This window comes from Camellia sinensis, chromosome 8, assembly GCF_055761805.1.
Source record: "Camellia sinensis isolate YWXY chromosome 8, ASM5576180v1, whole genome shotgun sequence".
Classification (NCBI taxonomy): Eukaryota; Viridiplantae; Streptophyta; class Magnoliopsida; order Ericales; family Theaceae; genus Camellia; species Camellia sinensis.
In genome coordinates this window covers 21,894,930-21,920,799 of record NC_138968.1, presented here as the reverse complement: position 1 = coordinate 21,920,799, position 25,870 = coordinate 21,894,930, and the positions used below count along the sequence as shown (strand labels likewise).

General features: G+C 32.1%; 1 protein-coding gene across 3 annotated transcripts; it reads left to right on the top strand.

The window, feature by feature from the left end:
* Nucleotides 1-3,860: 3,860 nt before the first annotated feature.
* Nucleotides 3,861-10,760, top strand: LOC114270070 (dentin sialophosphoprotein-like protein). Of its 3 annotated transcripts, none has more exons than XM_028211465.2 (5): nucleotides 3,864-4,391; nucleotides 5,814-5,913; nucleotides 6,537-6,857; nucleotides 6,970-9,032; nucleotides 9,133-10,760. In XM_028211465.2, exons 2-5 carry the CDS (start codon nucleotides 5,911-5,913, stop codon nucleotides 10,397-10,399), a joined length of 3,654 nt encoding a protein of 1,217 aa, XP_028067266.2. In that variant the 5' UTR covers nucleotides 3,864-4,391; nucleotides 5,814-5,910; the 3' UTR covers nucleotides 10,400-10,760. The 3 variants fall into 3 exon arrangements, with proteins under 3 accessions (XP_028067268.2, XP_028067266.2, XP_028067267.2); XM_028211466.2 differs by having other exon boundaries at nucleotides 3,866-4,391; nucleotides 5,824-5,913; XM_028211467.2 differs by lacking the exon at nucleotides 5,814-5,913 and having other exon boundaries at nucleotides 3,861-4,391.
* Nucleotides 10,761-25,870: the final 15,110 nt, after the last annotated feature.

Here is a 25,870-nt window from a genome sequence, read left to right as displayed (position 1 = left end):
GAGATAACAGTTAACTTTTGAACAATTAAGAAAATTCTCATTGGTCAATTTCATTTAACTTTTATTTTATAATCTCACATCGAGAAAAGAAAGAAAAAAATGAATTATTTCACTTACATAAAGTGAATTTTATACTCCCATTTATATAAACAAAATAAGATTTTTAGTGAGAAACCTATAATCAATATCTCATACTATTTTTTTTTATTTTATTAATTTTAAAAAAATTAAAAAATCTCAATTTGTTAGCTTCCATTTAACTTTTATTTTACATAATATAAAAAAAATTAATTATAATTATCATATTTTTATTAAATAATATATTATTTTATTCTGTACATAGTACAAATGATATGCTATATATATATATATAAATAATTGTAAACACAATTTATGCATAGCATAGATAGAACACTATGAGGTATTTTGAGAAGACGGTTAAAAGCTATTTTTTGACTTTTTTTGGCTTTTTGTGAGAGAGGGAAGTCGGTTAAAAATTGGGAAGTGACTTTTAACTGACTTCCCAAAATAGGCCTAAGTATATTGAGTTGAAATGAATAAAAATTACATTCAGTGTGTTTGGTTTTAGTTTTTTGAAAATCAAGGTTTTTGATTTTCGTGTTTTTTTATTTTTTGTGAATATTTTTAAAATTTTAAACATTTTTAGATGCACCTTACTTCAATGTATGGAAAAATTACTCATAAGTCCTCTATTGGAAAATGTTACTCTATCTAGTCCTGAGTGTTTTTTTGTAAACCATTTAGTCATTTTTTTACATCACAACATTATCATCAAAACAACATCAAATATCATCATCAAAACAACATCATCATCAAACAACATCATCAAAACAACATGCAGCCTCCCCATTGCCGTAATGGAACATGCTCGATCAGATCCCTTTCTCTACCTTCACCAAACTCACGTTCTCCCTCCATTGCCCCAACACACACACACACACACACACACACTCTCTCTCTCTCTCTCTCTCTCTCTCTATATGTTTGGTGTCTGAGAATCTGTGTTTCTCTCACAAGAAAAACGATGAAGAAGTTGATCCGACGGTTTCAGGACATCATCAAGATGTTGCTTTGGTTCTCTCTTTGCGATCGCCGGTGGCATCCAAAAAACCCCAATCTGGGATGACTCTGTCGACCGACTATCCCTCTCCTTCGACGGCGAACCGGTCCTCTCCTCCGCCGTCTCCGGCGCCACCTGGCGGCCGCCGCAGTCTTTGGTGTCTCCATCACTAGATCTGGCGATGCCAAGTCGGTGGTGATCGAAGTCTGCCTTGTTCGGTTCTGATTTTTGATGATGTTTCAAATTAATGAATCTAATGAAACACCCACAAACACCCACAATCTGATGAATCTAATGGATCTGATGTTCTAATGAATTTGATGATGGATCTTAAGCAATAGTTTCAATTTTTTTTAAAATAAATTTGATGTTTGATGTTTGATGAATAATCCTAATGTTTAATGGTTGAGAATCTGTGTTTGATGTTTGATGAATAATGCTTGATGTTTGATGAATAATCCTAATGTTTAATGGTTGAGAATCTATGTTTGATGTTTGATGAATAATGTTTGATGTTTGATAAATAATCCTAATGTTTAATGGTTGATGTTTGATGAATAATACTGACGTTGCTAATGTTTGATGTTGGATGAATAATTCTAACGTTGCTAATGTTTTCATCGACATTATACGAATAATTCTGACGTTACTAATGTTTGATGTTTGATGTTTGATGAATAATGTTTGCTGTTTGAAAAGAAGGGAAATCATAAAAATGCATATAGTAAGCTTCTTGGGAAATAGGACCTATTAGTCCAACAAAAACCTTCGGGACTAAATGGGTTAACATTCCCAAATTTGGGATTTATTGGTGCTTTCCCCTAAATGTATCTAAAAAATAAAAAATTTGTGAAAAAATATTCTAAAAAATTAATAAATACATAAAAATATAAAAAATATATTGAATTCTCAATTTTTTTTTTTGTAATTTTGATATTTAGTGAATTTTTATAAGTTTTTTTCATAAATTTTTTATTTTTTAAGTATATTTATGTTAAGTATGTCTAAAAAAATATAAAAAATTACTTAAAATATTTAAAAAATTCAAAAAAAATATAAAAATATAAAAAAAATAAAAAAATAATTTTTTTTGAAAAGTGTTTTTGAAAAAAATGAACCACGCAAAGTGATTGAGATTTTATCATTGGATGAGCCGAGCCTAATAAAATCATCTCCAACCCTGAACTTCTTTTTTCACCAAATTTGAGTAAAAAATGTCTCATTTTCTCAATTTGATATCATTGGCTCTAATGGCGCATCAAATCCCAATTTTTTTTTTTTAACCGTTTTGAACTGTTTGAACCCACCGTTTGTGAACTGGAAAGGGGCTACCGGTTGGTCGACCGGCGGGTCGACCGGTCAGGCAAAAATTTTTTTTTTTTTGTTTCCCTCCATTTCCTCCCAATTCTTTTTGCTATTTCTTTTTCCCTCCATTATGTCTATTTCTTTTTCCCTCCATTATATATATATGTCTGGCACATGAATTATGCTCTCATATAAATCCATTATCCATATGCCAGACAACTCCACACAACTAATACGATCATAACTTAAACAAAATAGAGCATAATGAATACCTTCAAATCCATCGTATTGACTTCATTTTCATCATCTTCTTCTTTCTCTTCCTTTGATGATGAATATATCGTCTCACTTTTAGGAGCTTATGAGCAGAATAATACTAATATGCTTCAGATTCTGAGGAGTGGTAGGTCAAAGAAGATAGGTGGTTTTGTTGTAGGTCACAGGTATATACATAGAAATAGAAGGCAGGGTCATGACAGATTGTTTGCAGATTATTTTGCTGCAAATCCAGTGTACTCGTCTACAGTATTTCGGAGACGTTTTCGAATGCGTTGTCCTTTATATCTACGAATTTTGAATGCAATCCAAGCACACAATGAAATACTCTGTCTTGATATAGAAATCAGATCTATTTTATAGAACACATCATCAACGGTAAATTTTCAAAATACTCTGTTCATCCAACGGTAATTTATTATTGTCGATAAATTTTTAAATACTCTGTCCATCCAACGGTAATTTATTATTATAACAGCTAGTTGTCAAAATATGTATGTAAAAGGTAACAATTTTATTTATATTTTGAAGTAAATTTAAATTTATATCACCCTTCAAATTATTCATAATCCACAAAATAAACTATGTCAAAATAAACCAGCTCAAACAACATGAAACCAACCAGTTCAAACCTGTTCTTGCTAGCCTCAAAACTGTAGCCGAATTACTCAACCCAGTCGACCGGTGGGTCAACCGGCTGGTTGACCGGTTGCTCCTAACGCTCACGATTCAAACCAAGCAGTTCAAACCAACCACTTGACAGTTCACACCAATCTTGAAGCAGAGGTCGATCGGTTGGTCAACCGGCCGGGCAATCGGTTGGTTGACCGGTTCCTCCCTCTAACGGTCACGCACCGTATTTTGCTGAAATGTGTACATTGTTCTCACTTTGATGATTTGTTTGATGAATTCTCAATTTAATATTACTTTAGTGAAATTGTTAGAGCATGAAAAAATAATTTTTTCATCAAATTTTAAATTTGATGTCAAGTTTGATTCAAGGTTAAAGATGGTCTAATACCTCAAAATTTTAATAGGAAAAAAAAAACAGCTGTCAGTCACTGTGTTTGACTTGTACACAGCAGCCAAAATTTGACCACAATTAGGGCATCAAGGGTATTATCGGTATATGAAAAATTAGACGAGGATAGTTTGGGTACAAAGTCAATCATAAATACGTGGTGAAGAAAGCCTTCTCACTCTGCTCATCATCATTATCATCATCTTCCTCCTTCGTTTGCAGGGTCGTGTCTCTCTCTTTCTCTCTCACAGATTGGGCTTGGAATAAAAAAGCCAAAATCAAAGCGATCGGCGATTCGTTTGATCGGCGATCTGTGTTCAATGATCTTGTTTCTTCTTCGTTGTCGTCTGCGAGTGAAGAAGTCTTGAAGAAGAATCGAATCGAATCGAATCTCGTTTTCTTTAATCAGGATTTTGAGGAATTGCTTTTGCAAAGTAATTGCGTGATCGTCGTCTTTGTCGGTGAGTGAAGAAGCCTTGAAGAGGAATACAAGAACAAGAACTAGAAGAAGAAGAAGAAGAAGAGGAAGAAGAAGAAGAAGAAGAAGAAGAAGAGGAAGAAGAAGAAGAAGAAGAAGAAGAAGAAGAAGAAGAATCAGAATCGGAATCTCGTTTGAAGATTTGTTAACAGAGATCTATCATCGCTCTTTTCTGTTGTTTTATCGTTTGGTCAAATCATCAATCGCGGCGATTTTGATCGAGAGAACAGGTATTGAAAACACGTTTGTTTTTGATTTATGCGTTTTTTGTTCGTTGTTTGTCTTCAAATCAGAGGAGACTATAAAGTGGTTGTGTTTCTCTCGCCTCTGCCAAAAATCCAACAAAATGCCTTTGCTCCTCTCGCTGGAATTACCAGATCTACGAATTTAGGGCTTTTTTTTTATGAAGAAGAAGTCGTCTTCCAAGGCATGGCTCAAGAACAGCTTCAATCGGTTAAACAGAAACTCCAGGGCAGTTAGTTTTGCTGCGATTCAGTGGGCGAAGCTAAATCTGGATAAGCAGATCTGCTATGTGCTTTCTTCGTTGATATTGTGAAACTTCTTCATGTTGATTTGCTGGATAAACTTCTTCTTCTTCTTCTCCATCTGCTACTGAAGACATTCGCTTTAGCTTTTCACAGTAGAGCCGTTATGGCTTCCAAATATTATTGATTTAGGAATAACAACCAAACCCCCATCACATAAAGACATCAAAATGGCTAGGCGGATGCAATTTCGCGCCGATTACAAAAATAGTAAAAAACTTGATCTGAAATCTTCAGTAGCTTCGAGGACCTCCCAAGTTGTTGATGCATATCGCAATCTTATTGCTGGATGTAGGATCCTAACTGGATCTGTAGGTTATGGCTGCAACTTTATATTTTCGGAAGGCTCATCTTTCCGCATATCTTTTTCTGGCATTTCATGGAATAATTCAAGGGAATTATGGCCTTTGGAGTTCATATTTAGAGACAAAATTTCCTTGTGGAAGGTCTCTTAGGTGGTCATCTAGCTTGGCCTTGTGTTGTAGAGTCACCAAAGTAAGGGTTGTTATCAACTAATTGAAATTGCTGACCTTTTCAGTTCAGTTAGGTATTGAGATGGCCTCTTTGAAAGTAGGGGTATCAAGATTTGAGATGAAGAGAAGATGGGTTTCTCTGATGATGGCACAAGTTGTATTGGTGGTGGTTCTTTTGATTGGCCTTCCGTGGGTACATGTTGAATGAGACTTGTTTTGAACTTTATAGACTGCTTTGAGGATATGAACTTTTGGGTTTTTTTTTTTTCTTTTTTATAAAAAAAAAAAAAAAAAGTTCCACCACTTATTGAAGTGATGAATTCAATTTGTTTGTGCTGTAATTATAAATGATGTTTTTACATTGTCCTTATATATTTTGTTGAAAGAAGACCTAATACTAGGAATCAGCTATGACCAAAGCTACAACATGAACTGAGGAGGGGTTTTTGCAGGCCTCAAAAACTTGTTAACTGCATCTGCCCCAGGGTAATTGCCTATGGAGGCACATGCCGGCAGTCATGTAATCAGATTTAGGCTTGAAAGTAATACTTCATATTATTAGACTTAACTATGTTGTAGTACTAGCAATTCGATGTTGGTGCTGTTGCTGATCAATTTGTGTGCATTTTACAAGTGGAGTAAAGTGTGGCCGCTTTGAACGGTGCTCTGTGGTACTTAGGAAGGAATTCATTCTATCGATTTAAACGGGGACTGAAGGGTGGTATGAATCCATGGTGAGTATCTAGAATTTCTTTCCCATTGTATTTTCCTGAAAACACTTATTGCAAATACTTAAAAAAAAAGCTACTGATTGCAAATAGGCTAGTGGTTCTGTTGATAACATGCTATACCATCGTTGAAAGGGTTTGATGGGTTTTTTTTGGCGCCTTTTCACCCTGGGCGGGGAGGTTGCTATTCCTTTAGTCAGCGGTGAAGTTGGCAAGTTTTACATCTAGCTTATGATGGGGTAGGTTTGTCATGAGGGTCAATATGGAGTTTTAATTAATATGTTGATATTGAAAGAAAAAATCGATTGTAACATCCAAAAAGAACATGGTCATACAATGAACAAAGTAATAAGTATTCCAATAGATAGCATGCATAGACGTGACGTATAGTGTAAAAGTTCTCTGTTGAGCGTTCTGGGAACATTTACAATTGTCACCTGGACATTATCCGGCTTATTGATGTATGTATGGTAGATTATCTGCTGTTCCTATTTTGTATCCTATTCTAATATATATATTTTGATAAATGATATATGTATGTATTAACATTTACTATTGTCATCTTTGATGTTATGACATTTTTTTTTTTTATTTTGTATTTGATGGAGCATATTTTTGTTTACTTGCAGAATCACTTCTGTACTTGCACGGGGTTGGCATCTTCTGTGGACTTGAGTAGAAAAAGAAAACAAGTAGTCAGGATATCTTGCAAGACTTGTGGCAGACCGTTAGCTGATGCATTAGGTCCTGCATCTGCAAGCATGCTTAACACCGTCGGTCTCCAAAATACAAATTTTATCGATACTAAGCTGTCTTGGAAGACTGTGGCAAAAGGCTCTAGAAGTGCATCTAGGCGATCTAGGAAACGAACTACGAGCCTGAACATGGGTATGCAACTAGATGATAAGGGCACTAAAAGAGAGGAGTCATCAGTTTCTGAGTCAGAGAAGGTATGCTCTCTCTCTCTCTCTCTCTCTCTCTCTCTCTCTCTCTCTCTCTCTCTCTCTCTCTCTCTCTCTCCCCTGAATTTTGTGATGTTAACCATATTTCCTTATTTGGCAGCTTGGTGTAGCCGTTCTTGGGGGACATTTTGCTGATAAAATTGAACATGTACCAATTAAGAAAAGGAGATTTCTACTCCGGTCCCCATCACCACCACCTCGACCTCCTTCACCACTACAAGAAGAGGTTTTATCATATCAACCTCAGACCCCTTTTCCACAACCTGAAGATTCTAATCAGACTATAGACAGTAAATGTGCTTCAGGTCAATGGTGTTCAGATTTAGTTTCCAACCAGGAAATGGGGGCATTTAATGGTCATGTGGCGGTACAGTTCAGTCAAGGTATTGAAAATAGATTTGTGAGTCAGAATCTTTCTGATGTAATTGAAAAGCTTGATTGCACCGAAGACTTCTCAGGTATTGCACTTCTTGCTGCTGCTGCTTGCAATAACAGCTTTAGTGATGATGCTCGTAATGTTAAGGGGGGTCCAATATGTGATGAATCCTTGACACCAGAAGGAATTGGCTCTTCTATATCTGCTACGCCTTTGGAAAGATCATCTACATCCTTGGAAACAGGCAGTTTGTTGCATAAAGATTCAGCACACGAATCTAATATAGATGCTTCATTGGTTCAGGATGATTCTGAGGCTGTGTCACAGAATTTTCACAATAAGAAAGATTGTGAGGAGGTTGGAAAGGGACCTGCTTCTGTGAAAGATGAAAGGTTACACTGGGACCTGAATACTGTGATGGAGGCATGGGAGCTACCAGGTGATGATCAATGTATTCCTTCTCAAATAAATGGCTTAGAAGGTATACCTGATGATGGTAGCAGTGAAAAGCCAGAGAGATTGGAAGGAGGTGTCATCCATAGGGAACCTGAACTTGCTGTGGAACAGTTAAAATATTCCACTGCAGATATTGAGGTTCCGACTCAGGTTGTTAGTAAGGATAAATCCCTTGATAATTCTTCTTGTTCCGTGTCAGATCCCAGCTCAAGTAGGCCTATTTCTGAGGAAAAGATAAATATATCTCCCACCAATGTTGTCATGCCCAAAAGAGAAGATTGTTGTGGAACTTTTACCTTTCAACTTGACAAAATGGTATCCATAGAAAATGTTCTTCCTGGGAAGCATGATGATGTTCTGCTTGGTCTGGCTGTCTCAGAGAAGGTTGTGTGTGAGATTGACGGCATACAGACTAAAGAGGATTTTGGGAAAACATCTTGTTTACCTGATAATGGGATTTTTCCTACAGAGTTGGTTAGCACAGTCACCTGTCAAATGTCAGATGTTGAGTATTCTGCAAGTAAATCAGGTAAAGCAGGACCTTCAGACCTGTTGCCTGAGCATGAGTTTTTCTGTGCCTTGGGCACCACTTTTGGAGAAGTCCAACCTGTTGCAGCTCTTGATGTTGAGAAACAGGATAAAGAAGCTCCTGCAGCAGATGCTACTCTAATGGGCTCTTCATTGCCTGTTGAGCTGAAGGAACTCATTCCCAAGTCTTGTGATGATTTTGATAGGATTGCTTATGAAGATCCTACTGATGATGGATATGGCTTGGATACTTCTCTTGGTGGCCATGGTCATGAGATTGGTGTTGAAAAAATGACTGAGATTCAGGCAGGTTATGAGTCTCCATTTGAAGATGGAGAATTGAGGGAGTCACTTGTATATTCCTGGGAGGAGAACGAAGTTGAGGGGGAAACTGAATGTGTGGACTATGATTCTGATAACAGAGACGCAGATGACTTGGATGCTGCTAATCAATGTTTGCTAAAAGTCGGTTCAGACAGTTGTGAAAATGTCGATAATGGAAATGTGGCAGGAAAAGTTATGCAACGTGAAAGAGCCAACGTTTCGAAAGAATCAAGCCATTTAGTGAGCATAGAAAAGTTGTCTGGACTGGATCAATTGCCTGAAGGTTGTGAATGTTCTACTACCAACAAGACTGGTGAAGCAAATAATGTTAGTGCACGAAAAGTCCTTGATTCCGATTCCATGGATGGACTTGATGTTAAAGGTTCTTCAGCAGGAGAGGTTCAATCAAAGGCAACTAAAGGATCATCATGTTCTGATTCCTTGCATAGGAAGGATACCGTATATATGCAGCGGAGCAGGTAATTTCTTCGGATTTGCAACTTTCTTTTCCAATGCATTTTTTTTTAAACACTTCAGTAATGACTTTGTTTTTTTTGTTTTTTGTTTTTAATGTTTTAGATCCAGCTATGATTCATGTTTTCGACCTGGAAGGGTGTTTAGCTCTGAAAAGTCCTTGGGAAGGGACAGGCCTCCTCTTCGAATACAGGATGGAAGCCATGATGATAGTCAATGGGTCGATGCTTCAACAGGCTATTGGGATTCAAGAAACCATTATCCAAATAATTATCATGATGCACAAGGTACTGGTCCAGGAAATGTTGTTGCAAATTCTGGTGCAAAGGTTGATGGATCGACCTACCGTGATCAGAGGAGATCTACAAATTATTCCTCAAAGGGTATGTATCGACCCCTCATTAGAAGGAGATCACCAGCTGACAACGATGATGATTATGGTGTGCATAGGAGAATGGTAGCAGCGAGAGACAATAACCACGTTAGGAGCAGAGGCAGATCTGGAATATATCATCGACAGTGGAATATTCGAGGCCCTAGGGAGGAATACCATGGGCCTATGTCTGACAACCCTGCATCGTCTTCTGTTCGTTTGCCACATTATTTATCCAGGAGAGAACGTAGTTTTTCTCCTCCTGGACTCAGTAGGGGTGCTAGTTTTTCCCGGTCCCGCAGGAAGTCACGATCTCGATCTCGATCTCCCCTTCTGTGGCGTTTGCAGAGGGAAAGAAATATGGAGGTGAGACGCCTCAGTAGATCTCCAGATTTCAGGTCCGAGGCCAGAATGGAGAGAATTCGGAGGATGCCCTTTCAGAAGCCTAATTTCGAAGCAGATGACGAAGAAATTTACATGTCCCCGCCAAGAAATCGTTTCTCACCGCCACCATGTCATTCCAAATGGATCAATGACAGGAATTGCGTGGCGGCTGCTCGTTTCAGGGAGAGAAAATCACCAGGAAGATTGTTTGGGCGGAACCAAAGGTTTGATTCAGTGGGTTCTCCACGAAGAATGAAATCAGACGATTATTTTAGATCCACGATACGTCCAGGAAGGTTTACTGAGATGTCTGGTGGAGCTGGTAGGGGACATAAATACAATGGCAGTGACTCTGACAGAACAAAACATGGTGATAGATATGAGATGATTAATCGAGCAAGGCGCTGTGACACTGGTGGTGTGGTGAGGAGGTTCCGCTATGATGCAGAAGATTGTTTTGAGGCTCATAATGAGGAGAGAAGGGATGTAGCTAGGAGTGCCAGGGAAGCGAGAGGACCTTTTAGATATAATAACAATGAAAGGATGTATGGTGCAGGTCCCAAGTTGTCCGGGATTCGAGGTTATCATGAGGATGCATCCCCCAGTAGAACATGATCCCTGTGGCCTTGCAATCACATGTTTTTTTTGTTTTGTTTTTTGTTTTTAATTTTATTATTTTGTGGGTGGTTTTAATGGTAGATAGGAGATTTTACACCCGTTGGCGTACTTTTTGTTTTTTGTTTCCCCCCTTTTCGTGGATAAATATTTCAAATTTTAATGCTGCCTGATTTTATCTGGCAGTGCTAGTGGAAATTATTTAACCATTCCAAATTCCTCACGGGATTTAATAGGCCCAATATTGCTCTTCTCACTATTTTAGTTTTTTAATTTTTTTTTTTTCCTGGCAAACACTGCTATGTTTACTGTATATGAAGTCATAAAAGACAAAATAAATCGTGGAAATTAGTGTTTGTTATGCTTTCTTTCAGAGTAAAGTTTTATTGTTCCTTTTAATATGCTTTTTTGTATTAAAATTATTTTGTGTCATATCTATTTATGGCACTTTCTACATGGACTATTGCTGTTTTGTTTGTTACATCAATATTTCATTTTGGCAAAGGGCAATACAAGCACTGAATCAGTATGAGAATGAAGTTATTGGCTGCTAAACTCCGTTATGTATTTCTTATATTTCTTTCATGATTTCAGTGTTGACAACATTGTGGTGCAGTGGTTGTTGTTTGCTTCTTACTGGTATGACACAAGTTGCTGAAGCAGACACGATGAACTTCAAGTGATATTTGCTCCTCGACTTATCTTCATATTTGGTTGGATGGATTATTGTGTCACCTTGCCTCTGTTCGGAAGTTTGCTTTCTTCGCTGAATGCTTTTTTGAATGATCTGCTGTTTGGTGCTTCAAAACTAAGAACGGTATGTCTCTCTGTTCAGAAATGCATGAATTATGAATCCATGTCCCCTACTAAAGTTGGCAAGTGTGCACCCTAATGCTTTCAAGTGTGTATTACTCCGGTATTAGTGTTTGCCCCCTGATTATGATGTAACTTTGTAGAGCTCGTGTGTTTCGACTACTGACATCTCCCCCTGATGATAGTGTAACTTTGTAGAGCTTGTGTGTTTCAATATTTGAAGTTTTCTTTCCCCCCTCCCTCCTATTTCATTTTTGGTCTATAGTCTCACATATGCAAGTTTTTGATTTGTCTATTTCCTTGGCATTCTGTTTTTTATTCCAAAGAACAGCTGCAGATGAATATGAATATTTTGTTTAGAGCAGATCTTCAATTGTAGGAAAATCTCATATTAGTATTATGATGAATGGGGTATATGTAGTATCGTGTAAGAACACCAATGAGCAGAAGTTTTATGACATACAAGGATGAAATTGGAACTTTAACCTAAAGGGTAGCTAGCTGTTTGAGCCAAAAATTGCCAAAACTGGTGCATCCATGGTGTTGTGGCAGAATTTTGGTCCATCTGTTGTGGGCTCTTTTTCCTTGTTGCATATTCCTCAGTCTGCAATGGCAATCGAGTAGTGTCAAAGGTATGATCATGTTACAATGCATAGTATTCTTAACCTGTTGTACAATGTTGAAATTGGAAATCTCTTTGTAATGTTAACTTGTTTCGGGTAAATTCTGGAACTTCTGTAATTGGAAATCTTATTGAAAGCTTGAACTGTTGAAACTTAGAAAGGCTTACTTGCCACTTTCCTTAAATTATTCGTACCTCAGAAAAATGAGTTGATGTTGCAGGTCCTCAAGACTGTCCAGTGAAGGCAGAGGAAGTTTTCGGTCCAACTTTTGAGACCAGCTTCTTTCACTTTTTACGGCAATGCTTAACTTCTCAGGAGTGATGTTGCTCTTGGAGGTTAACGGTGAAAGGATTCTATTGAAGCTTGGAGATGCCAGCACGCATATGAACATTAGTACTTGTTGGATAACCCTGGTGCCAGAATGAAGGAAAATAACATAAACCAGACATTTTTGCGATTGATACCAGTAAGTTACCACCTCAGACTCCCGTGATGATATTATTTCTACTGAAAGTCAGAATTGAATTCTTGGAACTGTGCCAATCCGAATCTGAATCAACCTAATTCGCACGTCAGATTTTTAATCTGACCCTTCAAAAAAAAATAGGTGCACCCATTTTTGTGTGCTAAACGGTCCTCTTTTTGGTTCATCATAGTTAGATTAATCATGAATTTTGTTACACATGATATTAATTTTTTGGATCGGATATATAATCGTATCTTTTTGTACTCATGTTTTCAAATTACGATTTTATGAAACAACTTGGGTTTGGAAATACATTTAAAATTGTTTGAATTTGAATATTTTGTTTCTAAACAACCTTTATCAGATATATATATATATATATATATATATATATTTTAAACATCCTTCGAAAATGGATAAAAGCAAGTACAAATATTTGTCATACAAAAACTTTAGAATTGCAAAAATTAGTGGCGTCACCGTGTAAGATTTGAGACCAAGTGTATAATAAGACAACGCTTGCGCCCCAAGATTAGAGGGGTCGCTGTATGAGGCCATATTTCAATGTTACATTTCAATTATTTTGAGATAAGGTTTTGTGTTCTATTCTTTAAAATTCTTGTGTTTCTAGTTTGACTGTTCTTTCAATATATTATTACCAACTTTAATCTCATCAACAGCTAAAGGGTTCAAACTATTGGCACTTTTCAATAACTATCAGCAGTTTCCACCAATTTTGGTTGCGATTTTGCTGTGATCTAAATGATTTACAAATAAGAGATGCAGAGGTAGTTGCCTTAAAATTACATATACATTGTACTAGGGTTAATTGTTGCAAGTGCAAAAACTCAAATTACCATTATTCTAGAATTTGAGTACCTATCAGGCTTCGCACTAAACAATTCTAAGTTGTAGCCCCCTTTGCTTTTCCCTGCCAACCGCTTCCCTTCCCTCCCCTCCCCTTGGTCATGGTAGTGTATAACGAATTTATACATATAAAGTATTTAGCCTCAACCTTCACAGCCACTTTCTCCCATAAGCAATTTGAGTTAAAAAGCTTAGAAGACTCGCAAGACAGTTGTTCAGTGTGAGGGATTCTCACTTTGAAAGAGAGAATAACTAAATGAAGAATTATCAAAGTGAATGTCACTAGAATTAGTTGTTTCAACCAATGTTTTGAAAACTGAATTGAATCAGCCTCTTCGACCAGTTCCTGTCTGGATATATTCTCTAATTTAGTCCTCTTGAAAACTGGTCATTTTAAACAAAATCAATGGGAATTGCGGTTAAATTGCTAAATTGGTCGACCCGGTCCGGGTTGAAGCAAACCGGACCGATTTGTTATATTTTGTCCAATATTGAAAAAGTTGATGCTAAAGGGACTATAACTTAACACTTCAAGCTCCAAAGAAAATGAATTTTCACTCTGCCACTATGGTTCCTTATTAATATGTAGGAAATATATAATATTAATTGTATTCAAACTAATTTCTCTCAAACACATGTATAATTAATATTTTTACAAATAATATTAATATAAAAATATTTTTAATGAATGTATTTTATTTATTTTTAAATCATAAAAATATTTATAAAATAATTATGACATCACGGTTTGATTTCGGTTCAACTCGACGGTTAAATTAGTGAACCGTTCACCTGATTTCCTTTTCGGTTCATTCACCAATTTGATTTTTAAAACATTGATTTCAACTTAAAAGTAGAAAGGAAAGATTACGTGCCTGGATGGTTCTCTAAGGAATCCAACTTCAAGGTCCCCCATTCATGTCTTTCACGAAAATGCAGTTGGAAAGACTTATCCATCTTCTTTATTTTTCTACCACCCCTTAACCCCACTCCTAGTTTGCCACTCTGTATTAAAATTACAGAGATTGAAGTAAAACTTCGGTGATATTAGAGGGACCAACATTGTAATTTATCTTTCTATTTTTCAAACTTCCAATTTAAATGCAAAATTCCAATTAAAAAAAAAAAAAAAAAAAAAAAACTGATTCAGACTAGGCTTCGAGTGATCTGTACACAAACGAATATACCATTGCCAGGTCAAAATCACATAGTGATTGGAATTGTAGAACATTCTTTCTTTTGATAACTTCCACCACTATTCAATTTCAATCACGGGAAAGTGACCCCTACCAAGAATTAAAATAGCCTTTCGGTTTGCCTTTGAAATTGTGATTTTAATTAAAAAAAATTTAAAGCTCATAACTACATATACAATTCAAAACTAAATATAAAAATTATTTTTAAAATTCATAATCAAATACACAACTCAAAATTTAATTCAAAATTCTTTTCAAAACTCATAATCAAATTTTTTTCAAAACTCTATTTAAAAAAAAAAATATATTTTATTTTGTTTTTTCAAATTATTTTTAGAATCATAATTTGAGAGTGGAATTTTATTTTGAATTATAAGTTTCATGTTGAGTTTTGAAAAAAGAAAATTTATTTGGTTAAGAATTTTGAAAGAGTTTTGAGTAGTATTTTTTTAATGTACACTGTATTTCATACAATTGTGTTCTGATTTTTTTTAATATATGAGTTATATATTTTTAAATATCTAAAAATTTTCTTTTCATTTTAATTTTTTTAAATTTTATTTTATGAATATTTTTATAAATTTTTTAATATTTTAAATAATTTCTAATTTTTTTAAAATATTTATTTTATAAATTTTTTTAAAAAATTTTGGATCGTCGTATATATCTAAATCATAACAAATTAGTTGACTAATACTTAAAAAAATAACAAAAATTATTTTTTGAAAAAAATAAAAAAAATATTTTGAACAAAATAATTTTTAAAAAAATATAAAATAAAAAATAATTTGAAAGAACAAAATAAAAAATATTTTTTGTGAATTTTTTCTAATAAAATTTTGAAAATATTTTTAAAAAGAGTTTGGTTATAAGTTTTGAAAATAGTTTTTGAATTGAGTTTTGAGTTGTGTTTGGTTATGAGTTTTGAAAATAGTTTTTAAATAAGTTTTGAGTTATGTGTTTGGTTATTATTTGAGTGTGGAGTTGTGTTTTGAGTTTAAAATATTAAAAAATATATTTAAAAAATTAAATTAAATTAAAAAAATTAAAAAATATTTTTAATAAAAATTATATATCTAAAATAAATAAATAAAATTTTCTTAAACATTTTTAAATATTAAAAAAATCAAATTCAAAAAATTTCAAAATACAACTTAAAGTTCAAAAATTCAAAACTCAATTCTTTTCAAAATTCAAAAACTAAAAATTCTTTTCAAAATTTATAACCAAACAAATTTTTTTCTTTTTAAAATTCAACTCACAACTCCACACTCAAATCATAATTCTAAAACTAAATCAAATGAAACCTAAGTTGATTGAATTATGTTCCGATCATATTTATTTTTAATAATGAACGACAAATAAAATATAATTTTTAAAATAAACGGTATATTTTTAATGTAAGTATAATCTGATCATGTAACATTCTATCATTTTTCTTTTTTCTTTTTTTACGTAATTACTTATTTAACAAATCTTAAAAAATAAATAATTTAGATGTAGACTATAAAGTAGGCTCACCAAACCTCACGGTGTCTATTCACTTAAATGACTAACCTAATATCCGCGCTATGCACGAAATTTTATAAAATACAAATAAAAATAAATTAGAACAAAGGAGCATCTTCATTTAAATTTTCAAAATTTGATATGTCAAATTTTTTTTTTTTTTTTTGAAGGTTTAGGTGACAATTTGATATGAAGCTCTTCACCTGGTATGTCAAATCAACTATTATATTATTTTTAAAATTTAAACTCTTTCATTTGAAAAAAAAAAGAAAAAACAAACAAACAAACAAACAACTGAAGTCTTCATGTCAAAATTAACATAAAAGGATGATGCCAAATGCTATGTGAGGTTTTGGAATACAAAATCGGGTGAAGCTTATTTGACATGCCAAAATAGAACCGTTGGACAATCACATTAGATTTGACATATCATGCTTTTAGTTTTTTACTTTAATTAGTTCATTTTATCTTATTTAATCTAATTCATTTATGGCATAATAGATGACTCAAAATAATTATTGAGCATGTTAATTTAAGTTAATTGAAATATAAGAAATTAAAAAAATATTTTTTATTATGAAACTTAAAATTAAGTATATTTAGACGTGTTTTGTTTGATTGAATATAAATTAATTTTAAAAATTAAATGGTAAGTAATTCTTCACAATTAGCTACTATTAGTTACAAAATAATTTAATATAGATATTTCACGTACTTAATTCTGTTATCAAATAGAAACTCGATATTAATCCATCTAAAAATATTTATATTCAAATTTTCTAATTCACATGAATAAAGGAATAATCTCCACATTATGGAATAGGAGTTGCCCGTATGAGTTAAATGATTGTAAATTTATCAATTCAATACCTAATAAATTTGTAATTAATTTTATAAATAAAATAAAATAATTTAATTTATAATATAAGTCTCCAAACATATAAATTTATTTTCTATTGTGTTTTTATTATACTTTCTAACATGATTTGGATATCTCATGTTAACAATTTTGTTTTTTAAATTTGTTTCAAAGATTACATAATTATGTGTTTTCATTTTTCTTAATTGGCAATAACCAATACTATACATGTGATTTTACACTCTTTTTTTTCTTTTAAAAAAAAAGGAAGAAGAAGAAGAAGAAGAAGAAGAAGAAGAAGAAGAAGAAGAAGAAATTTAGTTATAGTCAAAATAGAAAAAAATATTTTTCATAAAACAAAACTTAATTAACTTGAATGGAGAACTGCTAATTGAATGTGTATTTTTTTCAAATTATAAACTACAATACTTAAAAAAGTTTCCATCTACAACTTTCTAAAGTGAAGATTCTCCCATCCAAAAAATAAAAAATTGAGAATTTTTTAAGTGAATAATATTTTTTTTAGGTTAATATAACAAAAAGGCAACTATGTAAATTTTTTACAAATAGTTTTCTTAAAATTTTTAATCTTATTCTGCACTGTACACTAAAATGTCTTGTTGATTTTTTCTCTTTATTTTTTACAAAAAAATTTAAAAATTATAAAATTTCTAAAATTTCTCGTAATGGAACTTTACAATTTTCATTGGAAGTTAGCTAAAAATTCCATTTATTGGCCAAAAATGGGCGTATAAAATACTTAAGATATAAAAGACAATTTGTTTGATATATTTCTATTTTTTATATTTTAAGAATAACTATTTCATCGAGATTAAATTGGATTTTAAACCTATTTAATTTATTTACTAAAAGTATACAAAATAGTTAAGATATAAAAGATAGTTTGTTTGGTACAATTCTAACTTTTGTATTATTTTAGGCATAATTATTTTATTGGAATTAAATGGGATTTGAAACCTATTTATTTTATTGGAATGAGCTTGGAAGAGGAATTTTGATACGTCCTGTCTATTTATAAAATATAATTTTTAAAAGATAAAATAAAAGATAGGGAAAATATCTATATATGATCTTTTTTTTGAGTTTAAATTCAAACATTTTCTTAATAAAATTTAGGAAATATTATCGGTAAATCCGTAATTAGGGAATGTTGATCCATTTATCTAAAACACGAAGAAATAAAGAAAAAAATGACATGCATTTGATCTTTCGTCATAAACATCCATTTATCCACCATTTATACAAATATGATCAATTTTGCTATTTCTCGCAATTGACAATTATAAAGAAAAAAACACAATATATAACTTTGCCATTAGTGGATTAATAGCTTTTTTTGCTAAAAATATACAATCATTTTAATATATATATAGTTAACATGTTATTTCATACTTTAACTCTGTGTTCTTTTTCGTATGACAACAAAGTCTCGTAACTTATCATCATTATCAACATAATCTCCATTGTGATATAGATCTGTATTTACAAAGTATTACTATAATCAAAATAAAAAACTATTAAATAAAAGTTAATTTTCATGCAAAGACAAAATGTTCTTACTTTTAAATTTAGAGAGCTATGGAAGAGAGTTTTTTTTTTTTTTTTTTTTTTTTTGAAAACCTGAAGGAAGGCGATAAGTCCTGACGATTGTAGGTATATGTATTGTGATAATTTTGCATTGAGTTAAGAGAGTTTTCCTTTTTGAAATCCTTAATTCTTGGGATAAATCATGATAATTTAAATGAAATTCTTAAATCATGAAATAATTATGGCAAATTTAAATTTTTATTGTGATAATTATGAATTTAAATTTTATACTTAAATAACCTAGTCAATAGAGGTTTTGATTTTAAAAATAATTTTGTGTGAGATTCTGAAACGCTCATAATATCTCTCTTTAAAAGTATTCCTTTTGTAAAAATATATAGATATATAGATATATAGATAATCTCAACGTCACTCTTATTGCTTCTTAATACAAAAATTATAGGATAATTATGATAATTTTAAATTTTTCTTTAAAACATATAAATCATGAGATAGATTATTATAATTTTAAATTTATATTGTGTCAATTTTAAATTTAAATTAATAGATTATTTTTCATATTTAGTGGCCTTCAAATTTGAATTTTGAAATGGATTACTATACTTTTTATTTTTTTTTAAAGATTTGATATACTTTCTCTTTAAAAGTCATAAATCAAGGGATATTAATTTTAATTATTATTATTATTATTATTATTATTTGCTTGAATGAGAGCCAACCAATAGAAGATTTTTATTTTATTTTTGAAAATAAAAAAATTAGAAAATTAAGATTAGGATATTGAACTTTTTAGAGGTCTTGTGGGTTACAAACCCCCTTTTACTTATATAATACTAGTACTTGATCCGTACTATGCACATGATAAAATAATTTAGTGTTCAAAAAATAAAACATATACGATATTAACACTATTTTTATTATTTCATGCACAAATCTATTTATTATTATTATTTTTTATATACAAATCCAGAATTCTATGGTAATTGTTTTTGTACAAATCTAAAATTCAAAGGGCAAACTGATTTTGCTTGAATAACTTCATTGGCTCCAAGAAATTTGGGTGGATATAGAAGACTCATTTGTGCAGAATCAACATCAATGAATGTAATATGAATTCTAAAGAATTAAGATATTTTGATGGAGATATGAAGTTGTTAGTAATTTTTAATTTTTAAAGGAATTTGTAATAAGATAGGAATGTAAAGTAGTTAATAGATATTTTTAAGCTAATAATTTAATATTATTTTAAATTTTGGCCAAAAGTTATGATTAAATTTTAACAAATAATTCAATTAAATTTTTTGAATTACTTAAAAAAGCCCAAGTTTATTTCTAGTAATAGTATAAATCTGGTATTAGATATATTTTTAGTGTGTAATGTGACTTCAAAGCAATAGATGTATTTTTAAATTATTTGTGGCATATAGAAAAATGAGCAAATGAACTAAATATAGATTTTTTAATAAATTAAAAATTAATAAAATTAATAAATTAATTTGAAGTTTTGATGCTCCCAAAACTCATTGATTAATTTTTAAAAAAAAAAATAAACAAAAATTCATTGATTTTAGGAGAGTCCAGTGCATACATATAATTGAACAAAATCAAAACTTCTTTAACAATCACCAAATAAATGTTTAAATTTAAAGATAAAAAAATATATATATATATATATATATTATTTTTTTTTTATTATTAAGTTTGTATTTTAATTCAAGTCCTCATAGTTTTTTCATCTCATTCTTCTACTTCTTACCCTCAACTTCAGATGGTGATGATGATTACAAAGAGATATCTATCACTCTCAGTCACAACATTAACATTAATCTTTTGTTTCTCCAAAATATTTGAAAAGTAAAAATACTATGAAAATGGAGATATAATTGAATAATCTTTAAAAAGTAATTCAATATTATTAAAAAATTAAAAATATAGAACACACAACTAAAAAATGTCAGAGGAAAAAAAATGGTGAAGTATCAATAAATCTCAAAATGTGATCTTATGAACTGTTTAGTCTTCTCATTTTTCGTATGAACCCAAAGGTCCCATTAAAGTAGAAATTACCCAAAAAAGTAGTCATTTACATGTTTTGGTTTAATTTTTTAGGGATAAAAGTAGGTTTCTTCAAATGTAAAATAACACATTTGGACAATCCGTATTATAAAAGTTTTCGATTTTTCCTCATTCTGAAACAAATCTTACATTACGAACAAAAATGTAACACTCTAATAACATAATACTCCAATGTAACAATAAAAAATTCTTTGGTGTACTCTTGCCAAACGTCACAACGTAACACTCAAAAAAAATTTCTAAATATACTTTTTCTAGACATAACACTCCAATATAACAAAAAAAAAAAAAAAACTTCATAGTGTACTTTTTTCAAATGTAACACTCCAATCAATGTAATCTTAAACGTAACAATCCAATGTAACACACTCTAATGTAACACACAAAAACACTACAAATTCTTTAATGTATTTTTTTTTTCCAAACGTAACACGCACAATTTGTAATTATAAATTTGCCCACAACTTATTAGAAATTTTTTTGTACTCCTTTTGGAATGGTTTGAAAAATCCTACATCTTTTTTTTTGAAGTGTTACATTAGAGTGTCATGTTTGAGAAAAATACACTAACAAGTTTTTTTGTATGTTATATTAAAGTGTTACATTAAGGAGTTTTTTTGAAGTGTTATATTGAAGTGTTACATTTGAAAAAAAATATATTAAGAAGTTTTTTTTATTTTACATTAGAGTGTTACACTAATTTTTTTTTTTAGTGTTATATTGGAGTGTTATATTTGGGGAAAATACATTAAGAATTTTTTTGGATTGTTACATTGGAGTGTTACAGTTTGTAAGGAATTTTTGTACTTCTTTTGAAATGTTTGAACAATCCCATATTTCAATTTATTTTTGTACTCTTTTTGAAATGTTTTCCAAATAAAAAAGATTCTCATACAAAAATTCATCATAAATTTGATTCTCATATATTGTGTACCTTACCTTTCTAGCGTGCGCGCGCGTACACACACACGCACAAAAAGAAGAAGAAGAAGAAAAAGAAGAAGAGAAGGTAACATAATAGAAATGAGGATATAATCGTAAATCTAATTTTCAAATAATATATTAAATCTACATTTCTAAAATCAATGGACTAATCCTTGAAACTACCATTCCTCAAAATGAGATTTATAGGCAAATTTTCAAAAAAAAAAAAAAAAAAAAAAAAAAAAAAAAAAAAAAAAACACCAACACAGTAGCTTTTAACTTATTTATGAATTAATTAATGAAAGTAAAAGCAAAGGACAATGAAACTTTTAGAATTTTAGTAACATACCCACATCTTTATAAGTAAATTGCAGATAAACACGTTTTAAGTGAGTGTTTATTTAGAAAGATATAGAGAAGTAATCATATTGTTGTAACTGAGAAGAGAGAATGCCATCGAGAGTTGTAAGTGTTTTTTTTCTTCATAATCTTTAGTTTCATTTTAGTCAGAAAAGTACAACTATTTATGAGGATTGGAGTATGAACATAAGAAAAGTTTTTTTAGATTCTTTTAGAAAAGAAATAAGGGTAACTATGTAGATTTTTATTTTATTTTTTTTGCTCCTTTTTATCTCTTGGTTATGTACTTGGTTTTATTTTTTGTAGATTTTTGTAGACGAGAGATAAGGATAACTATATTAGATTTCTATCCTTTTATTTGAATTGCGGGAAATATGATATTATGTGACTTTTTTATTATTTTATTTTTATTTTTTTATATAGGGAGAGAAGGCTTGAGAAGCGAAAAGAGAGATACAGGGAGGTGCTACATATTTTTTTTTTTCCTTTTGTAAAATTATGAGAATTTAGGAATGAATTTTGGGATTTTTTTTTAGGGTCCCTGGTATTAAAATTTTATAGTATAAATGATATCTAATATTTTCATAATGTCTAAGATCCCTCAATTTGATCCAGAGAAATTTCAACCCAGAGAAATTTCCATCAAGAGAAATTTCAAACCAGAGAAATTTGAAATTTCTCTGGTTTGTTCAATTTTTTTGATTTTCTATGTTTTGAAAATGTCTCATCCAATTCCCAAAATGGTGCAAATCAGAGTATTTTCTGGTGATTTTAGATATATCATACATGAAATCCACAAGCAATTGTTAAACTAAAGTTGGTACACACCATAAGGCTACAACTGGATCAAATTCCTGAAGAAGTAAGTATCAAGAAGAAACCAACCTACTAGAAGGAAGGTGAAGAAGGTCAAGAACGTTATGAAAGTCCATCCTCTGAGAAAATTGGATTGGTCCAGAGAAATTCTTTGAGTTGAACTAGTGCTCTGCTTCAGAAAAAATTGAGTTCGTCCAGAGAAATTCTCTGGTTTGGTCCAGAGAAATTCTCTGGCTTCCAAAACTTCCACATATTATAGGGATGAAACACTGGAATATCTTGTCAATAATTGCCTTAAATCACATGTGGTTTTCGTTTTGGGGGAATAAAATGAGCAACTTTGTAAGAAATTTTAATCAATGGACAAAAAAAGAAAAAAGAATTCAAATGAATTAGAGCACTGAGAGAAGAAATCTGTGGGTTATAAAATGAATTCAATTCTCAAGTTGACATCATTACACCTTTATACATACCACAGATTCAAAAAACTTGATTTCCAAACCAGAGAAAATTCACAGAGAAAATGCCAAATTTCTCTGGACAACACTTGAGGACTAGTTCAATGCAAACCAGAGAATTTCTCTAGATCAACTTAGAGAAATTTCAGTTCAAACCATAGAATTTCTCTGGACCAATCCAGAGAAAATTCAATTTAAACTAGAGAATTTCTCTAGACCAACCTAGAGAAATTTCAGTTCAAACCAGAAAATTTCTCTTGACTAATCCAGATAAATTTCAGTTCAAAGCAAAGAGAGAAGATCATTTCATTTGCATAATTTGCATACAATGAATTACCTGGGCCAAAAAATGCCCACCATTCAAGCTTTTTTCAGACTGAAAGTAAGCTGAACCATTACAGTAAGTTGGCAAATAATGATCCAGAGATCTCATCTCTTAATCGAGTCATTTTTGCAAGTGTGTTGCTATGACATCTAAATGTAATGCTCAAGGCATGTATCTATTGTATATCATTATATCCAAAACCGTGCACTTGAATTTGTGCACAAGCACACTGAGTGCAACACAGCTAAAACACAAATAAAAAGGAAGAACCACCAAACACAAGAACTATAAATTTGACAAAGACGATATCCTGTCAAAGCGACTAAGACTCCTTGAGCGGCGGTGAGGTTTGGTGGAGGAACCGGATTCGGTAGCGGCATTTGATGGAGAGCTGATCGGCGTTCTCTTCGTGGTTGATTTGAAGGCAGACTCAGAATGTTCACTGCCGATCGTGATGCATGGCGGCGATGGAGAAAGAGAGGAAGCAGAAGTTGGCGTCGGAGGGATTGGTGGTGAGGAAGCGGGACTTGCCGAGGGACTTTTTGAAGAAGGATTCGTTGGCGTAGTTGCCACCTCAATCGCTGGAGACTGGGAGGAGGACGTTGGCGAAGGGGTGGGATTTAGGGGTAGGGTAGACGAAGATCTTGAAGTTTTTGTTCATTTGGCTGTAGGGGAGAGAGAGAGACAGAGAGGAATCATGGGCAAAGAATCAAATTTCTCTGATATATGTTTAGGGACCTTAGATATCAAAAAATAATTTTGTGGATCTCTTCTATTACAAAAAGTGGGAGAAGGACCCTACACTAATTTTCCCATGAATTTTTGAAATTTTTTTAGTATGTTTTGGACATATTTAAGAAAATAGGAAAATATAATGAAAGAAGAATGGATGTGTCGCATAAGAAAGAATTTCATGAGATGTTAAGATTGAGAGTTTAAAATTTTTTAAGATACCACTGCATTTACTTATATATATATGTATACAGATTAGAGAGGATAGAAGCCTATTAGAGCACATTCATTAAGTCTTAAAATCATGTGTTAATATGTTTTATGAAAAAACACAATTACTATAAATTAATAATCTTAAATTTTACATTATAATTCGTCTAATGAAACAACACCTTACTATTTCATACCAACCAGATAATTATTCACTAAACAATTGCCCTCAGGCCATCTCCAACATTTAACCAAATTTATCACCAATTTTGAATTTGGTGAAAAAGTACATTTTTTTGGTCTCCAATAGTTTTACCAAAGCTGTATCAATTGAGAATGTCCCAAATTTTTCACCAAACTGAGTACCTGAACTAGATTTTAGCAGTTTACTGTGCGTGTAAGTTGGGATGAGACCTATTAGACGACCGATTGAACGTCCAGCTGGTTGTCCCCTTGGTCGTCCGGCTAACAAAAAAATTCCCAAGAGCAACCATCGTTTGGACTGTGAACTGACTTGCAGAGTTGTTTGTTATTTGTGACACCAAGATGAATACAGAGAGAGAGGTAGCGTTGTTTGTTTTTTGTGGCAGCAAGACAAATACACAGAGAGCGAGAGAGAGACAGAGAGAGAGACAGAGAGATGTGATTACTAAAATATATGATTTGGTGTATTGTTGGGTTGAAGCCATTCACACTGTTCTGGCCATCACCATCATTGTCAACATGTACAACTTTACTCACTAAAACTAGTCTCTCTTTCTCTCTCTCTACTCACTCTTTCTCACTGATAGCCCTTACAAATCCTCATATCCTTGGATTTTTTTGTCTTCTGGGTTTGGTAGAAAAGTTCCAAAACAACACAGTTTTCAATTTAATGCTCAAATCTTAAACTTTTGTTCTGTTATCGCTTTTTTTGCGCTCTGTTCTTATTTCATCAAAATAACTGTAGAAGAAATTAGAGAACATTTAAGGGATGAAAGTGATAAATTTCCTGTAGGTATGTGTAGATAAATTTCCTGTGGGTATGCATAGCTCGACTTTTCGTGCTCCTTTCGAATACGACTAGCCCTACAGTTCAGACTCCAGCAGTTCTGAATCTGATTCCACAAGTACAATGTGAAATAGATAAATACCAAAGAGTCCAAATCTGACAAATCTTTTGGAAAATCAATTTTGAATCAAAATGCCAAAAATAGACTGCTTTGCCAGATACAGAGTTGCCACTTAAATATTTTTGAGAAATTTAGGAAACCCATGACTTGTGCCAAAGGTCACGTGCCCGTCATTACCAAGATTGTCTCGGCTCGGGAACTTAAGTACGAGAGGGGAAGGTCATGAATTAAGCACCACACTCACCCGATCAAAGATCGGCCTCTACTAATCATGATATGAATTTTATTTACATTATATGCTCTTGTTCCGGTTATAGGCTAACATTACTATGCGATGCGCACACAAGTATAGATTAATTTACAAAAATTGAAACATTTGATCTCATGTTTGTTTTGAAAATTGTTTCGAATATGTACCACTTGAAAAAGTGATCGCATATGTACATTACTCAAATTATTTCAATTCAAGCAATTAGCCTTCATCCATAGGCATTCAAGCAGATATATCAATTAAGCACTTAGCCTTATGGCAAGCATACTAAACATGGCAACCATG